The sequence below is a fragment of the Strix uralensis genome, chromosome 3 (assembly GCF_047716275.1).
Source record: "Strix uralensis isolate ZFMK-TIS-50842 chromosome 3, bStrUra1, whole genome shotgun sequence".
Taxonomy (NCBI): Eukaryota; Metazoa; Chordata; class Aves; order Strigiformes; family Strigidae; genus Strix; species Strix uralensis.
Window position 1 is genome coordinate 115399581 of NC_133974.1, and position 22842 is coordinate 115422422.

General features: G+C 46.6%; 2 protein-coding genes across 4 annotated transcripts; one reads left to right on the forward strand and one right to left on the reverse strand.

Moving 5' to 3' along the window:
• The first annotated feature begins 803 nt into the window (after window positions 1-803).
• OVOL2 (ovo like zinc finger 2) lies at window positions 804-10604 on the forward strand. The gene is given in 5 exon segments (XM_074864022.1): window positions 804-1479; window positions 1481-1710; window positions 2420-2610; window positions 4869-5058; window positions 8359-10604. Coding segments are annotated over 5 exon segments (1005 nt in total). The 5' UTR covers window positions 804-1396; the 3' UTR covers window positions 8670-10604.
• Window positions 10605-12424: 1820 nt separating this feature from the next.
• Window positions 12425-22681, reverse strand: MGME1 (mitochondrial genome maintenance exonuclease 1). Of its 3 annotated transcripts, XM_074864020.1 has the most exons (7): window positions 22607-22681; window positions 21018-21204; window positions 18105-18193; window positions 17025-17626; window positions 15634-15856; window positions 15101-15233; window positions 12425-13867 (listed from the first exon to the last, which is right to left on the reverse strand). In XM_074864020.1, the coding sequence occupies exons 4-7, from the start codon at window positions 17560-17562 to the stop codon at window positions 13733-13735; spliced, it is 1029 nt and encodes a 342-aa protein (XP_074720121.1). In that variant the 5' UTR covers window positions 17563-17626; window positions 18105-18193; window positions 21018-21204; window positions 22607-22681; the 3' UTR covers window positions 12425-13732. The 3 variants fall into 3 exon arrangements, with proteins under 3 accessions (XP_074720121.1, XP_074720119.1, XP_074720122.1); XM_074864018.1 differs by lacking the exon at window positions 18105-18193; XM_074864021.1 differs by lacking the exons at window positions 18105-18193; window positions 21018-21204 and having other exon boundaries at window positions 22607-22651.
• Window positions 22682-22842: the final 161 nt, after the last annotated feature.

The window sequence follows — 22842 nt, forward strand, 5'->3', positions numbered from 1 at the left end:
GGCTGCTGCAGCTCCCATCTGGGATTTCTTGGCTGGAAACACTTGCTTTGGGGACCTCTCTGGTGGTGCAGCACCTGATGTGGGGCTGGGGCTGGGGCTTCTCCAGCCCTGGGGCTCCAGCCAAGACCACAACCCCAGGTCTCAGACCCGCACAAGAGCTCACACCAGTTTGCCCTTGGATAGAGTCCCCAACAGCCCCACACTGGTGTTCCTTGCCCCAAAGAGTAACCAGGGACATGTGTTAAGCAGAGCTCTTTCATTTGGCTGCCACGTTTGAAGGCACATCCTTTCCAGAAGCTCCAGGTCTAGCCCCTGAAGTTAAATCTTCATCTCAATGAAACCAACCGTGAAACTCCCATCAATTTCCCCCTGGCCTGTGCTTTGCTCTTTGGGAGGAAAGCGACAACCTTAGAGAAGAGTGATGCCATTTGAAAGGCCTCTTCACGTGAGGAAACAGCTCTTGGTGCTCAGTCCCACCAGCCTGCGCAACCACTCCAGTCCGGTGCCGGCTTTGCTGCGAGGATGTGCTCGGGGAGGAAGGCACCAAGTGTGTTTCCACCCAATATAATAAAAAAGCAGATTGAATGGTAGGCGTGAGGAGGGAGAAGGCACCCCTGAATGCTTTTAAATACCCGAGGACACACCATGCACCGGCTTTGCTGTGCTCAGAGACTTTTCAGTGCAGTTTTGTGGGTTTTCTTCTGTTTCTTTTGCTTCCTCCCCCCCCCCCCCCCCCCATCCTCTTGCCTTTTGTTTCATTTCTACTTCGGGAAGACGGGGTGAAGACAAGAGGAAAATAAAAAAAAAAAAAAGGGGGAGGGGGTAGAAAAGGCTGAGGCCATGACACGTTTTTAATTTTAAATAAATGACTGAAACATAATAAAACCCCTTTTTTAACAGAAGAAAGGCTTGTCATTGAGAAAAATAACAACAGCAACAACTTTCTCTGCCTGCTGCTGCTGCCCCGAGGACAGCTCAGCCTCTTCCCCGGCGCCCTGGGCAGCCCTCCCCTCCGCGGGCTGCCCCGGGGTGGCCCTCGGCGCAGCTCCCCGTGGGCGGCGGGACCCCCACCCGCGGGTGGGGAGCACCCCGGCACCCCGCTGCAGCGGTGGGCGGGCGGGCGGCGGGTCCCGCCGGGGTCCCCGCCAGCGGAGCGGCGGGCAGGCAGCGGGCAGGCAGCAACGGCAGGGCTCCCCTCCTCTTTTTTTTTTTTTTTTTTTTTTTTTTAATTTTCAGACGTTAAATTCTTTTGCAAACATTCATGCCTTAGGAAGGGCTGGAACAAAGCTCAGCTGCTCCAACCGGTCGGACAGGTAAGCAGACTTGTTGACACCGTTATGTTTGCAGCACGCATGCTCCTTCCCAAGTTTCCTGGTGCATTTTTCTATTCCACCTTATGAAACTTTCCTCCCCCCCCACCCCCACCCCCCCCTTCCCCTCCCCTCCCCTTCCCCTCCCCGCGCCTCGGCGGCTCTGCCCGGTGCGTGCGGTCCCGCTCCCCGCCGGGCTGCGGGCGGGCGGCGGGGTGAGAGCCGCCGCTCCGCACCGCACCGCTCCGCACCGCTCCGCGCCCAGCCGTGCCGAGCCGAGCCGAGCCCCCTGCCCTCGCCATGCCCAGAGCCTTTCTGGTGAAGCGCCGCAGCCCGCAGCCGGCGGTGCGCAGCTGGGATGGGCTGCCCGACGAGGAGAGAGCCGACACCTACATCCCAGGTACAGGCGCCGACGGGCTCCCTCCCCCGGCACCGCTCGCCGCCGGGAGGGAGGGAAGGAGCGGGGGGGTCCCCGCCAGACCCCGGCCCTCGCCCCGGTCGCCGCGGGCTGCGGGGGGGGGGGGCGGGTTGGGGAGGGGGCTTTGCCGAGCCGGAGGAGCCCCGAGGGGGCGGGCGGCGGACCGGGGAGGGCTGTGCTAAACGGCGGGGGGGGTGGGGGGGGTGGTGTCGGGGGGTCCCTCCCCGTCCAGCGGCGGGGGGTGCCGGGTGCCGTCCCCGCTAGGCGATGCCGCCCCCACCCCTGGCACCATCTCCCATCGCGGGGAGCCCCCGGGCATGGGGGTGGAGGTGTGTGTGTGTCCGGGAAGGTGGGAAACCTCGTTTGCATGAGAAAGGTGGCGGGGGAGAGGAGAAGAAAGGACATGGGGCGGGGGGGGTGATGTACTCCTGGCCTCCCCCTCCCCTCCTCCTCCTCCTGCCCTTGCCCGGGGTATAACGGGAAGGCGGCGGAGCTGGCTTGTTTGAACTTTGGGACCGTTCGTGTTTGAGTTTCCGATTGCAGCGTGAGCCGGGGATCCTCCCCCACCGCCCGCGGCCCGCCCGCAGGTTAAACACCGGGGCTCGGCGGCTCCCGCCCGCCGCCACCTCCCCTCCCCTGGCCGCCGCTCCAGGGTCCCCCTCTTTATCGCATCCCCCCCTCCCCGCTGCAGGCGGGATCGGCTGCGTGCTGCTGGGCTACGAGGACAGCTGCAGCCTGGAGAGCAGCGGGAGCAGCGGGACTCGGGACGTGGAGCCCAGCGACCCCCCAACGCCACAGCCCGCTCCCGGCGACCTGGGCACGGCCGGGGGGATGCTGCTGGACCTGGCCGTCAAGCGCCCCGTGGTCAGGTCGAAAATCAAGGTAACCGCCCGCACCCCCGCCACCTCTTAAGCGGTGATGGGGTGACCCCGCTTCGAGGGCAGGGCCCGGCCACCGGCCAGGGGTGCCAGGTGACAACAGTCCCTTGGGTTTGCTCTGCTAGAGGTGACAGTCCCCATCCCGCACACCGAGATGGAGGCCGGCGAGAGTGGCTGGCCGTAGGACGGCAGCGGCAGGGCAAGCCTCGTAAGCGATGTACCGTAATCTTCCAGCGCCCTTTGCCTTCCCTTATCCCCCGCCTGGGACGTGCTGCCCCTGACCTGCTTGGCTCGGGTCCCGCAGGAGCTCTGAACCTAGCCAGGAAGGACCAGCCCTGGCAGCTGGGAGTCATGCCCCACGGTGCGTGGGTGGATCTCGCTCCTTAACGTGGGGCCTCCTTAAAAGGCCTCCTTCTAGGTTGTAGCCAAGCCTTCGCCAAGGGGGGCTGTGGTAAATCTTCCCACTGCTCCCCCTACCCTCTTGACTTATCAAGATAACAGCTAGGAAAAGGTCCTCCTCCCGAGCTGCGAAAGGCCGTTGCCACCTTGAGGTGGACCCACAGGCTTGGGTGAAATGAAGCAATTATCTGTCCCTTAACTTTGCTGAAGCCTCTCTGTTGCCTGGGCAGGAGCTCTTGCTGTCTGGGTGCCCCCCACGCAGAGCCGGCAGAACAGAGCGGTGGTTTCCCTCCCAAGGCTGAGAAGGCCAACACCTCATGGGCTCCTCGTGGCACCCAAGAACCCAAGACTGAGCTCCCAAAGCGCGGTGGTGATGCAGCTGGGCTGGGAGGACCGCGTTCATCTCCCCATATCCAGGGTTCCCCTCAGCAGAGGTGGAGCCAGGCCACCCCGGTGCTAGGAAGGAGATGTGTTTACTGGTGGCTAGTTAACACCTCATTAAACCCTGGCTGTTGCCTTGCTGGATGGAGCTGTAAAAATTCCCACTGTCTCTGCTGGGATGAAGCCTTTCGGCCTGAGTGTTATTAATTTCACGATTAACACGAGGTTTTCATCCTGGTTATTTGTGGCTGCATGAGGTGGGGTCCTACCTGTTGCCCAGCAGAGTATCCCAGCTGGCTCCCCCTCTAGCTTCACACCTCGTGGTTTCACGGCTGCCTTTTTTTTTTTAATCTTTCTTTACAATTTCACGTAGCGTTGCTTTGGTAGTAAGCAATGGAGAAAGATCAGGAAAAATAACTGGCTCTTCAGGAAAAAGAAACGCCAGACGTATTCCTCTCTTTATGAAGAGCTTGCCCCACTGCTGTTTGACTTTAACCTACTTTGTATAATTTAACCTGGGCTATTAGCAACTGTCACAGCGAAACCTCGTTTCAGCAGAGTTGCGTTTTCTCGGCATGCCACAGAAACTCCCCAAAAGCGCCACGAGAGCTGATGGACGTGTGTGCATGGTGCCGCCCGCTCTGCTGGCTTTCCCCTGTCCCAAGAGGCTAGCGGTGAGCACGTCCGCTCCCCCACGAATAATTAAACTAATAGCGAAGTATTTGCATCTTCCAGACATTAAACCTTCCCTCTGAGGAATGCTGTTCCCAAGAGCTGAATCATCAGTGTCTCCCTTAGTCAAGTTAGGTCATGGTGTTGGCACAATATTTTTGGTGTTAGGAGGGGGAATGAGGAGATTAACCCCTAATGACACTCTGCTGTTAATTAACGAGCCATGGAGACCAACTAGAGGAGATTAGTGCCATTGTTCCGGTCTCTGCTGAGTCATCACAACGTGCCTTTGGTTTATTTTGCCAAACTCACCTTTTTTTTCACCGCTGGCTGGTTTTCGAGGGACCCATAGCAGCTGGAAGCGTGATTAGCGAAGGCACCGCACGGGCATGACTTTCTCAGGCCAGGGAGGGCCTCCCGTCTCCATCCAGGATATTGGCTGAGCGCAGGAGCAAACGCGCGTGCGGCCCCATGGAGAGGTGCTCGCAGCCTAAGCCGTGTGCTTACGGGTGTAGCTGGATGAGGGTCCCTGCCTCTGGAATCTATCACAGGCTCTGTTTTAACCCCTGAAGCCAAGCTGGCCAGCGCTGCAGCAGTCCCAAACCATGCGCATTAAGTCACCTGCTTGATTGCAAGGGAAGCGTGAAGGTTTCACCCAGCGGGGCTCTCCTGAATGCTTTCACTTTTCATTTTGAATATATCCCAAGAATTTTTTAATGCCACAATAAGCCATCCCTCCTTATTCTGTTTCTTTTCTGTTGGTCTTTGTCATCTCAATGCCTACTCACCCAGTCCTCTTCCATTCCTTAGTTCACCACTGGCACCTGTACCGATGCTACGGTGCATAGCTGCGAGCTGTGTGGCAAAGGCTTTCGCTTGCAGCGGATGCTCAACCGTCACATCAAGTGTCACAGCCAGGTGAAGAGACACTTGTGCACCTTCTGCGGAAAAGGCTTCAACGACACCTTTGATCTGAAAAGACATGTCCGGACCCATACTGGTGAGAGCGTGTTCCCCAGGGCCTTGTGGGTGGCTCTGAGTAGTGGGAGGTGGGAGAAAGGGTGAGATGGGATGAGGATGAGGAGAGGGTGAGGGCAACCTGGCAAGAGAATGATACAAAACCCCAGTAAACAACATTTGCAAAAAATAGTGGGCATGCAGTGGAGGAAAGGGAAGGATGTGAGTGTGGACAGATAAATGTCCTGGGACTAAGGAAATCTGAGGAGATCTGGTGAAATCCATGGGAATCAGTGTGGGTGCATGAGCTGCCATCCAGATCTGGTGTAGACGCAGCCGTGTGCTGCTGTGCTCGGGTCAGCGAGACCGGGATAACCCACTTGGGATAATTCACCTCACCTCGCGTTATTGCGAGTCCAGCGTGTACCGGTGAGCGGAGGCAGGCGGTGGATGAGAATACTTTGCCCTCTAGCGACAGTGAGCAGCAGTTTCTTGGTTTTTTGCTATTGCGAACTTCCCCCCTTGGCCGTCCTGCGGGATGGGCTGGTTATGGTTATGGCTTGATTTTGGCACCATCTGGAGAAACCAGAGTGTGGTTCATGCTGTGCCTCCAGCTTCTTTAGGGAAACTAGGCAACACACCTGACTTCTGCGAACGCTGCGTGCTGCATCCCTGCCTGCTTCAGGCTACCAGCTCCTCCAATCTCCAAGAGTAATTTCCCTCTTCACATCCAGCCATCCAGATCAGTTTGGCCTCTGGCCTAAACCATCTCTACTCACTTGTTGTGCAGGTCACAGCATGGTTTGAAAATCAGAAGCAGTGGGCTGAAAATCTCCTGACTGGTTCCTGCTCTGGATTGAGAGCAGGTTAAAAAGTTGCCTGTAATCTGGGCTAGTTCCCTCCTCCCTGCTTGCATCTATACCAGGTGTACAGGCACAACCAAGGATGCTGTGAAGAAAGAAAAATCATCCCTTTCCCTGCTCTGCTGGCTCTTGCTCCCAGATCACTCCCCTGGGCTGGAGGGATGTGCTTTCTGTGGCTGCTCTGGGTCGGTTCCTGAGTCTGCCACAAATAGCAGCGGCTGTATTTCTTTGAACTGGATCGGTTCCCTCAAGCCCAGCTCACTGGTCACAGAAGTGCTTATCCTAACCTGGAGCAGGGAGGAGGCTGCCTTTTTGTTTCTCTTTTTCTTATTGGAAATGATGGCTTAAATCCATATCAACCCCATCCTCAGCAAGCGAGATGCTTTCTGGCAGGCCAAGCTGGCTTTGCTCAGGAGGCTTTGACTTTGCACTGTAGGGCACTTGGAAGATGCATCCACCGCACCTCCTGGGCATGTTCCAACTTTCCAGATTTGTGGTTACCTATGGGACCTGCCGATTATTTGGGCTTGCTCTGCAATGCCCCTTTTTTGGCTTAGGCACCATTAGCCAGGCAAACTGCTAGAGGTGACACAAGTATGTTGGTAGGCAGGAGTTGTTTCTTAGCAGTAGAGCTCATGAAAACAATGCTGCCTGTTTCAACGGGAAAACGTTGGCCAGAGCCAATGTTTTGGGCTGTTTTGGTTTGTTTGCAAAGCTTTCATGTGGAAAGGAAAGCTGCTGGCTGTGAGCAGAGAGCTGCCGCTGGGGTAAGGCTGAAGCGCAGAGCTGGTGCTTCTGAAAGAAGTGATTTTTCAACCTGTCCCCTCATCCTTTTGAGATTCAGAAACGAAATCCAAGAGGGTCACTGTTTCAGAAGCTAAAAATGTATATATATGCTGTGGCAGGTAGGGTGGAACTCGCTGTGCAGGTATGGAACCAATTTTTCAAAACTCTGGAAGAGAAGAAGGATCTTTGTATTGGCCAGGAGTGAAAACCCACTGTCCTAGATACGTGAATCTTATGGTTAGATTGTCCCCAGATTTAGCAGAGGAAATCTGTCATCACTATTTTTCCTCTCCAGTGTAAAGCTAGCATGAACACTCACATTTGTTGTGTTTGCCTGGTGCCTTGGGTCATGGTGGGGATGAAGGTTGCCTGCTTCATCCATGTATTGGCATGGACCTTCTCCGGGCTGAAATACAGCATCTCTGAAAGCAGTGGCCTTTTTCATGTCAAAGTTGATTGCTGTTCAGGAAAGCTGGACTGTATTTGAATATTAAAGAGAAGGCAAACGGGCTGGGAGTGGTAGTGTGTGAGCTTTATTTTGTAGCTATGGGTGCTCATCTACATGTGCTTTACTGAATGTCAGCGTTCCAGTGGAAACTGTCGTGGCAGTGTTTGTAACTGGACCGTGCAACAGTAGGGAAGTGTCAGAGGGAGTGAAAGCCGACCGTCCCAGCCTAGCTTCATGGTATAAGCAGACTTAAACATTAAAAAGTAACTAATATACACAGTAAAATACAATTTTATAATGATTCCTAAGTAATGAAGAGGCTCCTGCAGCCCTGATGGCTGTGCCATCCTGGCTCTACCACTTGTGCTTGTATTCATGCCTGTGGAGCACTTTTGGCAGCAGGAACCGAGGACAGTGAAGGTTTAAATTGCCTTCAGATGAGCACGAAACTGCACCCAAAATTACTGTTTGTAAGAGATACGTTTTTGTGTGTGAATTCTAGCAAAGATCTGGAGTTTCTCTCCAATTGCAGTTTAATGTGTCCGAAGCAGTCTCACAGCATTGGGAAACTTTAGTCTTGCTTGTTTAAGCTGGTGCACTGGGATAACCTCCTTTACAAGACTTGCAAGAATGCAGTCAAGATGCTGCTTGTTGCAACTTACTGCAGTTTGGATTTCTGATAGAAAGATCAGCGACTGAGTGGTGGACTCAACACGAAGTGATTGTAAGGTTATACCTGTCTGTATGGACCATGTATGCTTTGCCCTTTTTTGCCTGGCTCACCATAGGTCTGATCTTTGTTCGCTAAAAGAGAAAACATCTTACTGAACTATAAGATTTCATTCGTTCTAAACGCCAAAATGAAAGGATAGCTGAAACCAATAGTTTTACCTAATCACAGGACTTCAAAAAGTCAGGGGTCTAAAGGAGTAAGTTTTGTGAGAGTTGGTAATGGCTGCTTCTTTAGGAGCAAAGCGCCCATGGGCACCTGTTGTCCTCAGCATCTGCCTACATCATCTCAAAACGTTTCTAGGTTTTCTATGTCTAAATATATCAACCCATGCCTGAAAAGTTTAGCCTGAGAGTAAGATGTTTTATTTAGACAGATAGTTCCTCAGGCTAGTAGCTCCCTGCTACAGATATTTGCTCAATAGCTGATATGCCAGAGCCTTGCTCTTAGTCAGTTCCTTAGTCAGCTGTAAGAAACACAAATCAGAATGGTAATCACTGTCTTCTAATGTTGCAGGAATTCGTCCATACAAATGTGAGGTTTGCAACAAAGCCTTCACCCAGCGCTGTTCCCTGGAGTCCCACCTTAAGAAGATTCATGGCGTGCAGCAGCAATACGCCTACAAACAGAGGCGAGATAAACTTTACGTGTGCGAAGACTGCGGCTACACAGGCCCCACGCAGGAGGACCTGTACCTGCACGTTAGTAACGTTCACCCCGGAAGCGCTTTCCTGAAAAAAACCTCAAAAAAACTTGCAGCGGTTTTGCAAAACAAACTGAGCCCTGTCCTGCAGAGGAACTCCAAAGATGATGACAAAGATGAGTAACATGGTGGATTACAGTGGTCTAAAGGAATGAAGTTTACATGTAGGACTATATATATATATTTTTTTAAAAACAATTTTGAAAGAAATCCCTGAAATGAAAGGGACACTTTTGTTAACGGGACTCTCTTGATGTTGGTAGAACCTCGACTTGAAAGAAATATTCCCATATACAATGCAAACATCAGACTTTTTTAGCTGGCCAAAAGAAAGGGAAAGCTTGGAAGAGGCTGTCACCTTTTGGATGGAATATTTACTGAACTGATATTCTGGCAACCTGTTTTCTGTTTCAGCTCTACCACACGTCCGAGTGGCCACTGACAAATAAGTTCACCTTTCCCCAACATATTTTGTAAAGATAATAGCTATTAGCTCCCGTACAAATTACTTTTGAGAGGTTTGGGTGAAAAGGGCCATGTAAGAGCAGCTACTAGTACACTGTTCTATGCAAAATTAATTAAAATGGTCTTAAGAGCAGGAGTACACTGTATCAGTAAATTAAGTTAGAATGTGCAAATAACTTTAACTCTGCCCCCAGTGCAGTACACTAACAATTTATGGAAGTGTGGTCCAAGGTGAGCTGAAACTTTTTTTTAAAGGATGCAGGACTTTTTCCTCCCAAAATTTCTCTACTAGTAAATGACATTATTCCAGGGCAGATTTACGGTGGTGTTTTAAGTACTTTAAGCTGTGAACTTTTATCATGTTTAGATTTAAGTGTAACCTTAACTCTGATGTTCCTGGACTTGTCATACTCACTTTGAGGATTATTACCACATCCTTTTAACATACATCAACATCAACCCAGGAACCCAAAGAAAACACTTTAATGACTTGAAGATACGTATTTTCTGTCACGTTGAAATGCAATTTTGTGTGTATTTTATGGTGTGTGTCTGTGTGTGTGTGTGTGCATTTGGGATTTTTTTCCTTTTGATGATCAAATGCCTGGTCACTAATACAACAGAGCAGTGCAATGCAGTGCAAAGGGAGATCAGATTTGCCTGTCTCTGCCTCCGGAGATCAGTGCCAAACTGTGGGCACAAGTCTGGCCCCCTCATCTGTCACCACTGTTGGTTTAGAAGGCTCCAAGTGAGAGCAATGCTGCACAGGAAGAGAGTGGCGATGAAGATGAGGGACTGGTGGTACTTGTCTGTGCTTTTGGCCTTCCCCTATAGTCCTGCTCCAGCTCCTGTTGACCCAGAACCACTAAGAGGGTAGCCTAGAGGGACGACTGCATGTCAATTTAGGGATTTTAGAAAAAGGGGAGAGGGATGCCCATGTAACTCATGTTGCTGAAGCAGCCTGATACTAAAGCTCTTGAGAAGCTGCTGCAGCCTTTACGGGGCACTTGGTGTCTGCATTAGGAGCGACAGGGTGTGGTGGTAACTTCCTCAGAACCACAAGGTACTCTGGTCCAAGCACATGTGTCTCTTGACTTCATGGACACAGCTGCTAAGCAGGTTTTACATCAATTTAAATGCATAGTGATTAATGGATTTCATTTGTAAATTTCAAAAATTCATTCTGTGCTCAAAATAAAGCTGTACATTTGGGGAGGATATGCTGTATTCTATATACATTGAAACAACAGCTGAAAAGTAACTCACCTAAAATACAGAGTCATAGCCAGGACCCTCATAGTCATTACTACTAAAATGATAGATTCTGAGTGTCTCTGCAAGAATTGTAAAAAATCTTTTCGATTTGCCTCAGTTTTGTACAGGCATCTGCTTGGGTTTTTGTGGGGAAAAGCTTCTAGGGGTTTTAAAGCATTTCTAATGATATTATTACTTTATTCAGCACAACTGTCAGAGCTCTGGACCTTGAAAACGAGGATAATAAAGTGACGCTACTGTGTAAAGAACAAACGTCGTCCTATGTAACGGGAAAGTTTGCAGAATACTTTAATAAAGGGGAAGTCCATGGAAAAAAAAGCATCTGCGGTAAATTAGAAGATCCTTATTTTGCAAAAAGAGCTAAAGCTTATGCACAGATCCCCAGTTCTGAGATGATTATACCTGAACAGTGTAAATGGAAGGCTGCTCCCTCTGAGCAAAGCTTGTGTGCTTGCAAATACATTGACAAAATTGCCTGGCCAAGACAAGTGCTAACGGCTGGTTCAGCCAGTTGTGCTGCCGCCGCTCCCCTGTAACCTGCTCAGTGAGGTCTTGGTCATGAAACTTACTGTCGAGTTCAGCTCCTAGGTGGGACTGCTCAGTAGTCCCGTCCCAGCAAAGTGACTAGCGTTCACCTAACTGCAAAGGATTTGTGCGCTTGGCTCTGCCGGAACCGCAGCCCCTACGCTGGAGCTGTGAAGGTTTGGCTGAAACCCTCCCCATCTCGCTGGAGACATGTGTTTTTTGTGTGTGTGTGTGTGTGTGTGTGTGTGTGTGTGCGTGTGTGTGTGCGCGTGTGTGTGTGTGTGTGTGTGCGCGCGCACGCCTGTGGGGTTTTTTCCCTCCTGTAGCACTGTGGCTTTCCCTCCAATACCACTGCCAAAGCACGTCCCTGCCGAAAGAACTACAGCCACATTGAGGTGGCCATCTATGTGACCTCAGCCAAAGAAAGCATTCACACCACCAGAGAAAAGCAGCAGGTAACTACACAGAAGAAAAACCACTCTGGATGGAGAGCAAAGCTCTGACAAGCTGGACATTGTAGCTGGAGTAACTGCCCTGATTGGCTGGCTGGTTCTTTTGCAGAGGACAGACACTGCCTGTAGCAGATGCCTTGGGCATATCAATTTAACAGTCTGGCAAGTTACTTTAAACTGGTCACAAAGTGGGTTGGAGTTTGCATGACACTGGCGACGGCCATCTGCCAGTTCTGTTACAAGACAAAACTGGCACTAGCTTGTGCCTCTACAGAAATGTTCCAGAGCTCATACAGGGATGCCTGAGGCAGCCAGACTTTCAGAAGTGCTAAAAGCAAGTAACTTCTACCACTACCGTCTTTGAAGGCTGTCTGCCTTGTCCTGGATCTCTGATGGTACAGACTCATTGGAGACTTAAAGATAGGTTTACAAACTGGCGTTGCCGGTGAAGCTGGCAGCCTTCCTCAGACACAAGGCTTTTGTTAAACAAATGAATGCAGGTGAAGCCAACAGGTGCCCGCACTGCCCAGGCTCCAGACTTGGCCTTATTTCCTAGGACACAGGATGAGGCTGAAATCTTACACAGTTCAGAGACATCTAATGGCTGTATGTTGCACTAATGAAGGCAGCAATTCCACCCAAACACTGCCCAACTGTTCCACACTCTCTTGATTTATCCAGTCCCAATCAACACAGGGAATTCAGCAGTTTTACCACCTCCTGCTTCTGCCCAGGGCATCCTACCCCTTGCTTTTGCCCACCCTCTTTGTATCCACGGAGCTATCTTTCACAGAAAATTGACCATGTTCAGTGACACTGAACCTGCGCACTAAAATTCTGTGATGTGGGAAGATACTTGTAAAACAGGTAGAACTTCTGAGCGCTCACGCAGCAGCACCGTGGTTAGTCATCTCTGAACCCAGCTCATCAGTCTCCATGGTTTGTCTTTTTAGATAGAAATCTAATTAAGCACAGAGTAATCATAACATCACCAGACCAGGTTTGAATAAGCAAGTACCACTATAACAAGTTTCATTGCACCGGTTTCCACAGTTCAGTACTCTAGAGGAGCAGATTAAACACTACAAAGGTTCAAGCTTCTTCAGCAGCAAGTCTGCCCATTGGTTTTTTTAGGTATGGTTCTGGCTGATTGTCTTGAAGCTTATGGGTTGGTTGTATTTTTATTTGTAATGTGCAGTGGTATTATGAAAACTCATACATATAATTCAGAGAAAACAAAGAGAATGAGGAAAAAAGCGTTTCATGGGTGCAACACACAAAGCAATACCGCCTGACATCAAGGCTTATTCTGTGTCTTACAGACTTGATTTTACACAACAAGCTTCAAAAGTAACTTCTGGTTTAGAAAATTTATTCACAGACTTATTTGAAAAAAAAAAAAACAACCTCAAACCAAAAAAACCCAACTCCCTCCAAACCAAGCAGCAGCTCTTCATTCCTTAGAAGGCCCAGTGTCAAAGTCACGAGCCTGTTTTTATAAAGAAACTTACTTGCCCTGGCAAACACTATAACTTGACACTGGAGACCGTTCCACATGGGTAGGGTCCTTGTCGGCTCAGCCCCACAATGAAGTCGGGAGAGCTCAAGACAGCTGCAGGCTTGGCCTGCACAGCCTCACAGCCTAAAGTACAAAGCCCATTTACACTCTCACAGCTCTTTCATGCAGGCCGCACAGCCTGTTAAGAAACCTGCAGGAGGAGCCACTAGTAGACAAACTTCCTAACTTTCAGAACACTTGCTAGAAATTTCTAAGTGTATCGGTTACAATTCTGCTCCTCTTTTGCTGAGCCACTTCTGTTAAATGATCACTTTGCCTTAGTACTTTAAATAAGTGCTTATGAGAACACTGGTTATAATCCTTAGCGCAGTTTTTCCAGTTGTTGCTGTAAGAAAAACCACAAATAGTAACAAGCCTGCTAACAGATACCTTTCAGATGAGCAAGAACTAAGCTGACTGAAGTCTACTATTAATTTGTTTATCATTTGCATTTCTCTCAGCTCAGACAATGCAGATGTTGTTTTGCTTTAGTTCACCAACTTCATTTTCAAAGCCTCAGTTCTGCAACAGTTGGTTTTTTTCTCAAAAATAACAAGAGAAGGATGATTTGATTGAACTGTTTTACTCGATAACAGGAACTTTCCTATCAACCTCAGGTTGTATAAACTGTGTGGGGAAAACCAGAGATTAATTAAGATGACTTTGTCCTGCCCAGTCCACTTCAGTCACCTACAACATAAGCAAATATACATTCCCCGTTCCAATTTTTTTTTTTCTTTCTTTTTTCGGGGGGTGGGGTGGGGTGGGGGGGGCAGACAAGGAAAAGCCTGATACAAAGAAATTAGCTAAAGTTACTAATAAAAGAATATGTATTAAAATGGCAGATTTAAATGAGGATTCTTGCTTTGGCTCTGTGCTCAGACCACTTGCCTCTGCAAAGCTTAGTTTGGGTCAGTTTCTGTCCATGTACTCTTCAAGGCGCAAAAGCCACTTATTCCAGTACTGTGAGCACAGATCAGGGTCCATGAAATGTGGATGCGCGGGGGAGCCGTTCTTATAGGCAACCACAATGAGTCCACAGCTAACCTACAGTTAAAAACAGAAGGCTGTCAGAAATTCAATAGTAATATGCAACTACAATCAGCAATTCTAAAAACTAAACCTCACTGCAAAACGTTATCTTAATGTATATGTACTTTAAATAAGAAATGGGGAACAAAAAAGAGCAATAATTCACCATAAAATACTTGGAGACTAACATTCAAATGCTCCAAAGTCAGTCCAAAGCTCTGACTGACTTCAGTGAAAACCAGAGGACTCAAACTCTGAGTTATCAGTCTTAGGGTCTTACTGGAACCTTGCAGATGCTGCTAAAATTCCCAGTGACTGATGAGCTTTTGCCTGGGGTCATATAACCAGACTGATGCCATTCTCCAGCATCAGTCTGAGTGGAAATGGTTATTAGGTATGTTCTGACATCCTTCATTCTTGACAAACACAAAATCCAGATCCCAAACAACCACTGGCATGAAGAGAAAGCGGCTGGGGGACAGGCGGCTAATAGCAGAATTCTAGACTTACTGTCTATATTTCACTCTGCAGTGCTTGTGTTTACTGACCTCTGAAGTATTCCAGAAAGTCCTTTGCACAACCTATGAATTACCCTGCTCTCTTCTGCTTTACATTTTCCCCCTTCAATCCTTTGTATTGAAATAACAATCCTTCAGGCCAAGCAGGCCTGGCTAGAATTGTGTTTGGAGTCTTTGAAAACGTTATTGCACTGATTAAGTGATTGACAACACACCGCTTTGCTCTGAGGAAACACTGTACAGCTTCCAAATGCTCCAAGGAAATCACTTAGTCCCTCATTTGCTAGTAGGATATAGCAACACATGATGCGTACAGTGCCCTCCCACCCCATTTCCCCTGTTTGCAGGCTCTTTCGCTTTACTTTTCTCCTCCCTCTTCCTACCCTTGACACAAGCAAAAACCACAAAGAACAAAGCACTGGGGGTTGCCCTGATGCCAAGTCAGTGTGAGTTCATCTGACCTCCTAAGTCACTGAGCATCCCTCGGTCCCACTGAGCAGTTCCTTGAAATCACTGAAATTATACTGCTGACAGGCAAAGGCACCAGGATTAGCAATAATGGAGTTATTTCACAGTATGTCAGCTTAACCTGATCTAAGACTAGGCTGCTCTGTTAGAAATCCTACCAACAATTCCATGATGGACAGCAGGTGCTAAAGGCAGTAGGTGGGGAGAAATAAAAATAATGTGGGCGCTGCTGCTTGTCTAGGCAGGTAGTGGGCCTACTGACCTGGAAGTCATAATTGGCATCATGATTTATGGCTCCAATATATGCTGCAACCTGTAATGGGTTGTCAAAAGTATTCTTCAGAGTTGGCTTTGGTTTCTCTGAAGTTTTCCAGTCAATCACACACAACTGGCCTCTGCATAAGAGAACAAGATAGGACAATGCTTTAAACTTTAGTTGTAAATAAGAAATAAGGGATGAGACATCAAAGAAAGTCGTATGATTCTCAGCCTGTTTCACCCTGATGTCATGTTGCTCATTATTATGTCTAAGCAAGTCTTATCCACACCAGTAGTTCAGATCTCAAAAATCAAGACTTACTGCCCTCCCATACCCAGTGAGGGTCCTCATGCTCCAGTAAGGAATTCTCCACATAAAACAACAGCACTTCTGTCATCAGGTTCATCCATTTTGCCACTTGTAGAGACCTGTCCAGCTTCCCCCCAACAGCTCACCCACACACCTGCTCCAGCCTGGGACACAGCCTCCCACACTACACTGGCATTACCAGGTTTCTTAGAGAACCAGTACCTCACCGATACTTAGCCACGCAGTCTACCAGGCCCAGATACTGGAGAGTCTCATGCTGAACTGCACTTTCCAGAGCTTGCACTTCGCTGACATCTTCTAAGACATGTTGCACACTTGATAAGTAGCCAGAAATAGCAACATCTTCTCTCTGCTCCTTAGCTGCCATCTCTTCAGACAGGAATATAGATTCCAGAGCTGTATGGAAGAGCTCTCCTTGGAGGAAAAGATCTAAGAAAAATGTGAAAAAACACCACATTTTAGATACTATTCATTAATACCCGATGGACTTGAATTCTAGGTATTACACAACACATCTCTTAAACCAGTCCTGGTTTTTGTACTAAAAGCTTGAGGATGTGGGGAGGAGAAGGGGATGAGACAAAAAAATAAATTAATTGTCAACAGTGAAATTAGTATTTCTTATATTAATGCTTACTTTACTTTTTTGGTCTCACTAATTACTCAAAAACAAACTATGATTTTTAATTTATTGTTTATTCAAAGGTATTTGTGACTTTCTGTGAATTAAAAATATTATTCTAGGCTGCTTTTGCTTCTTCTGCTGTATTGGTTCATTTGAATGGAACTAATATCCTGAAATGGGTGGGCATAGTTCTAAGAGTAAGAGCTTATCTCAGAAATTATTCCAGGAAAGATAAGTTTTAAGTAGTTATGTAAGGTTTGTTATGCCACCTTATTCACTGAAGTGCTTAGTAACTCAAAAGCATAATAATAAACGGTTTTAAAAAGCATAACAATTCATGTAAGGAGCGCATGGATATTTATCAACCTTGCTACAAGAGGCTACTTACTATCCCCCAGGTCCTCCCAGATCCCCTTCAGTCCTACAGCTTGGAGGAAGTCTCCTATGTAGGTCTTATGAAAAGAAAACCTCAATCCATGGCAATTTCATAGAAGAGGCATACTGGATAAACTAGTTACTGAATAACTTCAATACGAACAGCAAGACACATAGGTTTTTTAACACTGAAGATGGTACAATTTCAGAATGGTTATTTCCATCTCATTACAAAGTAGCTTTGTATCTGCAAACAGGCTCAATAACATCAGCTGGAAAATATCTGTTTGTAAATAGATACGAGCAAATAGAGAAATAAAGGAGAGGCAGATGGGATAGAACAAATATCTACAGTCCAATTCTTGTTTCCCACACATTTCTGAATACATTTTAGTGGTCTAGAACAAAGACCAGAGCTTAGATTCATTGGTAACAGGTGTGCTTGTAATATGCTCTTGCCCCTTGAAATGGAAACAACTTAATGGATTTCCAAAACAGTTGACTTGTAGGGCCAGAAACTGCAGCTATGCTAGCACATCCCAACCAGACATCCAGACTATTGCTTCTACTTTGCAATCACACTGTGGTTAGACTTACTTTTAGTATACTCTTCAAAACCATCTTTTCCAAGTTCCAGTATCATTTTCTGCCTCCATCTTTCTAGATAAAAGGCTTGCTGTGGAGAAAGAGTCTGTTGAAGAATACGGGTAACACTGGGCATTTTAGTTTTTTGTAAAGCAATTTTCCTGGGGACGTCTGAATCACTGTTGAGAAGGGAAATTCTCTTGTTGGGGTTTATTAAAGGAACCCAGTTCTTGGGAGTTTTTGTTTCAGCTTTAATTGGAGGTCTGTGTTTACTTGGTGGCCCATATAACAAATTGTCTTCTTCAAATATTGTCTCTGGTGTTTGGGCGCTGGTTTTGTAAGATGTAACAGAGTAGACCAAGTTCTTGTATTTTTCTTGGTCAACTTGCTCATAACTGTTCGCTTTTTTCTTTTTACTATAAAGACAGGCGGAGGTAGCTAGACACATATATGGGAATTGCTTTTGGCAAAAAGGTACTTGAAAAAGCATTTCCAGTTTCCTCGGTTTCCTGAACAGTAGCTGTAGGAATTTCATTCTGACAAGAAGCATTTGCGAGCAGCTAGAGTTTTCTTTCTTCTGTTAGGAACAGTCTGTAGGTTACCATATTTTCCCTCTGTGGAAAAAGAAATTTGTGATTTCTAGAGTCATAAAATTCTATCATCAACATATTTTTGCCCTTTGCCAAACAAAGAACTGCGATGCTCATGTGTGTCTTCATACACTTCATGGCACCAAAACTCCTTTAGATAAATAATACAATAAAAGAAAGAACCAATAAGCAATGAAAAGAGGAAATGATCCTGAAAAGAACCGGTGCAGATCTGCAAAATTTGAAACAGGGCAAATGCATAAAGATGTTACAAGTAGCAAAAGCTAGAGCAGAGGACTCTCTTACAGCAACAATATCAGAAATGTCATGAAAGTAGACACAAAATACTGATCTGCAACAACCACCCACCCAAAAGAAGGAGGGGAAAATAAAAAAATAGGCTACACAGAAGAGAATGAAGCAAATACATTGTTGTGAGGTATTAAAACCATGCAAGTTCATAGTGGAGGCCCAACTTAAGAGGATTGTGAGGACAAAGTACCTTTTGGAGAATAAAAACATGTTTTTCTTTCATATACCTAGAAAGCAGACAGCAGCAGTATATGCATTCTGAAATTGGGAGACCTGAGACTGGGAAAGCCAAAGAGAAACAACATGTACTGCAAGTATCTTCAGATTCAAACAATTTTTTCAAAGATCAGAGTAAAATATAAAAGTATTTTTCTAAACTGAGTTTCAAACATAGTTGCGTTCTAAGACACTCGGGAAGTTTAAAAGCAAACCCACTATACCAGAAACATTGTTCACAGCATAGCTTTCAGAACTGCATTGTAACTGCAGTGCTAAGTCCTAGGAAAGTTTATGCACTTGGATAAGATGTAGACACTTGAATAGTGCCATTTAAGTCCACACTAAATACTTGCAGAATTGAGGCCCTATTCTCCTAGTGAAAGTTATCTGCTTACCATTACAAAGTTCCCTTCCATCCACTGCAAACAAAGAATACAGGCAACACACGTTGCCAACTAAAATCAGCATTTTGTTCCTGACAATACTTTAACTTTACTCTTTTCTTTCCCCACAGATCTTATGCAGCATTTCATACGCTACTCAAGCTGTAGGCACCACAGAAAACAAAAATGTAGTGGGATGAGTTATTTGGTATGGACAGATGCTTACGCAGAACTGCAGTGACACCAACGTGTGGGTGCAGGCATCTGTCACACAGAACAGTTTGCAAAAATGGGGCTATATCGGCTGCAGCTGATTAGATCAAGGCATCTTGTAACAAGAGGCTGAGACCTTGGGCTCAGGTTCCATAAATATTGTTCCTCATCTGTGAAGGACAAAACCATCCAGCTGTAGAAGTTTAATCAGGAGTAGGCAGATACACTGCTTTTTTCTTTACTGGGTTTACATTTTCAAGCTGAGTTTGTATGGTTTGGGCAAATAACTGTTCTGTAACCTGATAGCATGTAACCTGATACAAAATTAACCTGTGAAAAGCAAATCTGAACCAGGAAAACACAATTAGGTTGGATCAGAACTTTGTGTCACATAGCAGTGGCATTTCTGACCTAGTACCAGGAGCCCTGCAGCCAGATTTGCCATACTGTTGTTAGGTGGTGTCACTCAGTCTTTACAATGCATATCAATCAAAATAGAAATAGTTAACGATTTTAAAACTGCTTCATGGTCCATAAGAGATTAATAGAGGAAAACAATGATCGTACAACCTGGTTAATTCTGCTACTGACTTTTTGCAGTCTGATTAGATATAAAGCAAGCTACCTTACAAGGGAAACCTTACCATTTAAGATACTTTGAATGTGTCTCCTCTCTTTTTTAATCAATACATTATACTTAATATTGAATCAAATCTAGATCTGCCTTCTTTATCCAGCAGAACTGGGCTAGGCGGAGTTGCACTTGTTTTCTCATTTTCCAGTATTCAACAGCAAGAATGGACATGACCCTCTGAGTGTCCTCTGACCTTCAGATTCCTGTCAAAACTACTCTCCTGCCTGCACATGAGAAAAGCAGTCCAGTGCATTACGAAATGACAAACCAGAGAATTTCAACCGCTTTAATGTCACAAAAGTATGCAAATTTTGCAAAAAAATAGAACAACCCGCTTTAGACAGGTTACACAGCAGCAAGAAATTGGACTATGTTCTATAACTTAAGTTCTGCCCTGCTCCATTTCATGGACATGTGACATAGTTTTACAAATTTAGGTGAAACATAACCAAATTTTATGTTTCCTCTCATTTCTTATATGACATCAAAAAGATAGTCCTACAGCTCGCTAGAAATTTGTAACAGCACAAAGAGGTACTTTTTATGAAGCATACATATTTCAATTTTTCAGTTCTCCTTGGGTTTTCAGTCAGTAAATTTTGTATGTCTTCACTATTACTACCAATTGTTCTAATAAATTTATTTTTAAGAAGCTCCCCATGTTTTGTCATTTGATATCATAAAGCAGCTCACTTCTGCAAAGCTGCTATGTCAGGATTTACAGCAACTCATTCTTCTCAGAAGACTATCACATTTTTTAATAGGCTTTTCAGTGTTGGAGTGGGATCGTTACCTGACAGAATCTGCCCCTTGCTGAAAAAGAAGTAATGAACGATGTTAGCATGTTACAACAGGTGTCAGTTTGCTGCAGGAGGTAACAAAAAATAGTAAAAGCAGCAAATGGATACATAAAGGGTAGGCTTTAATACCATAAGCAAATTGCTTCACCGTATTTTTTCATCATAAAAAGCAATGCAGAAAAATTAATCTCTCCTCTCTTGGGGTTCCCCTCTAAATAGAGCTGCTGAAGCTGTGATTTAAAATAAAACAGGAAAAAAAATACTCTTATTCCAGTGTAATAGTATCCAAGCTTGTAGTTTTCAGACTATGTCTGATCATCATTAATACACTTACCCAAGTGTATTAATCAGAATAAATGCTGGGTCAATGACTGTGTATTTGTTACAATAGCCAGAGCACAAAAGAAGAAGTTTATTCTGGCTTTGTGTCAGCTGCAGGAAGCAAGACAATAACCTGATTCAGCATAAGTTCACTTGTGGTAAGCTGCCCCCTCAGTGGTTTTTAAGGAATAAATTTATACCAGATCAGTGTTTTGAATCATGGAGCTATTAAAATATGCAATATTACAAGCCTAGAGCTAATTTACTGTAACACTGATGCAGTGTTTCAGTAATGTCTACCATGAACTTTAAATTAACAGCCTATATTGTTCTGGCATAGTATCTGTGGAAATGTTTGTGCACTCTATGAACTGAACTACAAGGAAAGGGAGAGTTTGTTAGCTACTGTGCTGTACTGCAAAAGGAAAGAGGTTCTAGGATTGCTAAGAGATAAAGACAGCCTGTATCTAGCAGAATAAAAAATCATGTGTTTCTCAATAAATCACAGTGGCATTTCTGTGCAAATAACTTACATTTACAAGAAAGAAATGGAGTTGGAGTAGTCTGGATCTACTCTTGTACACAAAGAACAAAATTTAATTGGTATTTCTCTCTGGGGAAGTGTCTCCCTTCTCTCTGAAATGGTTTGTGTTCGAAGACTGGTAGAATTGCTTCAAGTGTTGCATGATGAGCCACACTGGAAAACTGAGCACAAACAACCTGTGGAAAAAAACCAAACAACTAAAAAAGGAGGAATTATCTTAAATTTCTCAAGCTAGCTGACTTTGCAGCTCCAACAACTGCACTAAAACAACTGATGAAGTTTTTCCAGGATAGGAATGAATGGCCTAAGTGAGAGAAACAAAAAGGGTTACTTAAGAAAATGTTTACATCCATAAAAATCTTCCTCCAACTATGGTTTCAGAGAACAATCAATATAGCTTTTTCACTACAGTTATCTATCAAGCAAACAAAAGCACTAGCTTACTTCAGAGATAACAGGAAAGAGCACTACTGTTACTAGTTACACATCTGTTGCCCTGTGTCCCTAATATGAGAGCAAATCCACTGATAAAGGTATAATTTTAAGTTAGCATCACGGGTTTTTCTCTGGGAAGAAGAATTACTATTTGATGTAGAAAGGCAACAGTAACCTATCTTCTTGGTCAGAATGATCACTTTATCTTTTTTTCTGCTTACAGCTTAATAATGCAGGGCTTTGACAGCTATACCACTTTTAGGACTTTGCACACTTGCCTATTCCCTGTCCCCAACTTCTCTTCCTTGGTTCCTTGCAGTTTATAAACTAAATCATCGAACCCATTCAGGTTAAAAATACACCTCCCTCTTTTGGGAAGTTAAGAGCATGGGGAGATAAAGGAGATTTAAATTTAGCAACCCAGTTTAAAGCACAAGCCCACAGAGCTACACTGGACCAAAGGGACAACAAGCTTCAGCAGTGGGAAGGGAATTAGTAGGAAATACGGTTTGTAACAGAAAGCCAGCGTTTTTGGCAAAGCAATCTGTGAAAGAGCTGGCCTAATACTGGTGACCAGCAAGTGACCTCTGGCAGAAAAACCTCTCTGTATAGGCACCAGGTGCCTGAAAATCAGAGATAGCACTGGATAGCCTACAGCCGTGCAGGACTTGCCTCTCACTCCCTCAGGGATAAGTCGTTCTGGACAAGAAGCCCCGCTCGACGCCAGCCTGCCCCACTGCCTCAGCGGTATGCCCACCCAGCCAGCCCAGGGCAGCCCCGCCATGAGGCCCGCTCGGTTACAGAGCGGGGGTGGGGCCCACGTTTGCCAGGCGTGCGACGGGGGTGCAGGGGTAGGCCACGGGAAGAGATCGTTGCAGGCCCAGCAGCCGGGGCAGACTGCTGCTCTCCCTCAGCTAACCCAGGCCTGCTGGAGAGGCCGGCGTTGAGGGAGCGCCCTTTCGCTTCACCACCACGAGCGGCTGGACAGCCCCAGTCCGTCTTCCCCTCCCCACGCTGGGGAACACTGCAGGTGACCACCGAGGCTGCCACCGCCGCCTCCGCCAGACCAGCCCCAGCCCCAGCCCCAGCCCCAGCCCCTCATGAACAGCAGCCCCGGAGAGGGAAACCCAGAGCGACCGTTACCTCCGCGCCGCTCTTCCCGCCACCGCCACCTGTGCGCAGGCGCACTCCGGCCGCGGCCACGGCGCTCACTGCGCGCGCGCGCCGCCGCCTCCCGGGACTTGTAGTCCTCTCCCGCCGCCAACTCTGGCCCCTTCCCCGCCCTGCGCCTGGGCGGAGCTCGGCGCTGGGGCCCCAGAGAGTGTGTGTGGGTGTGTCTTTCGCTTCCGCTTTTTTTGAGTCGCCTTTGAAAAGCTCTG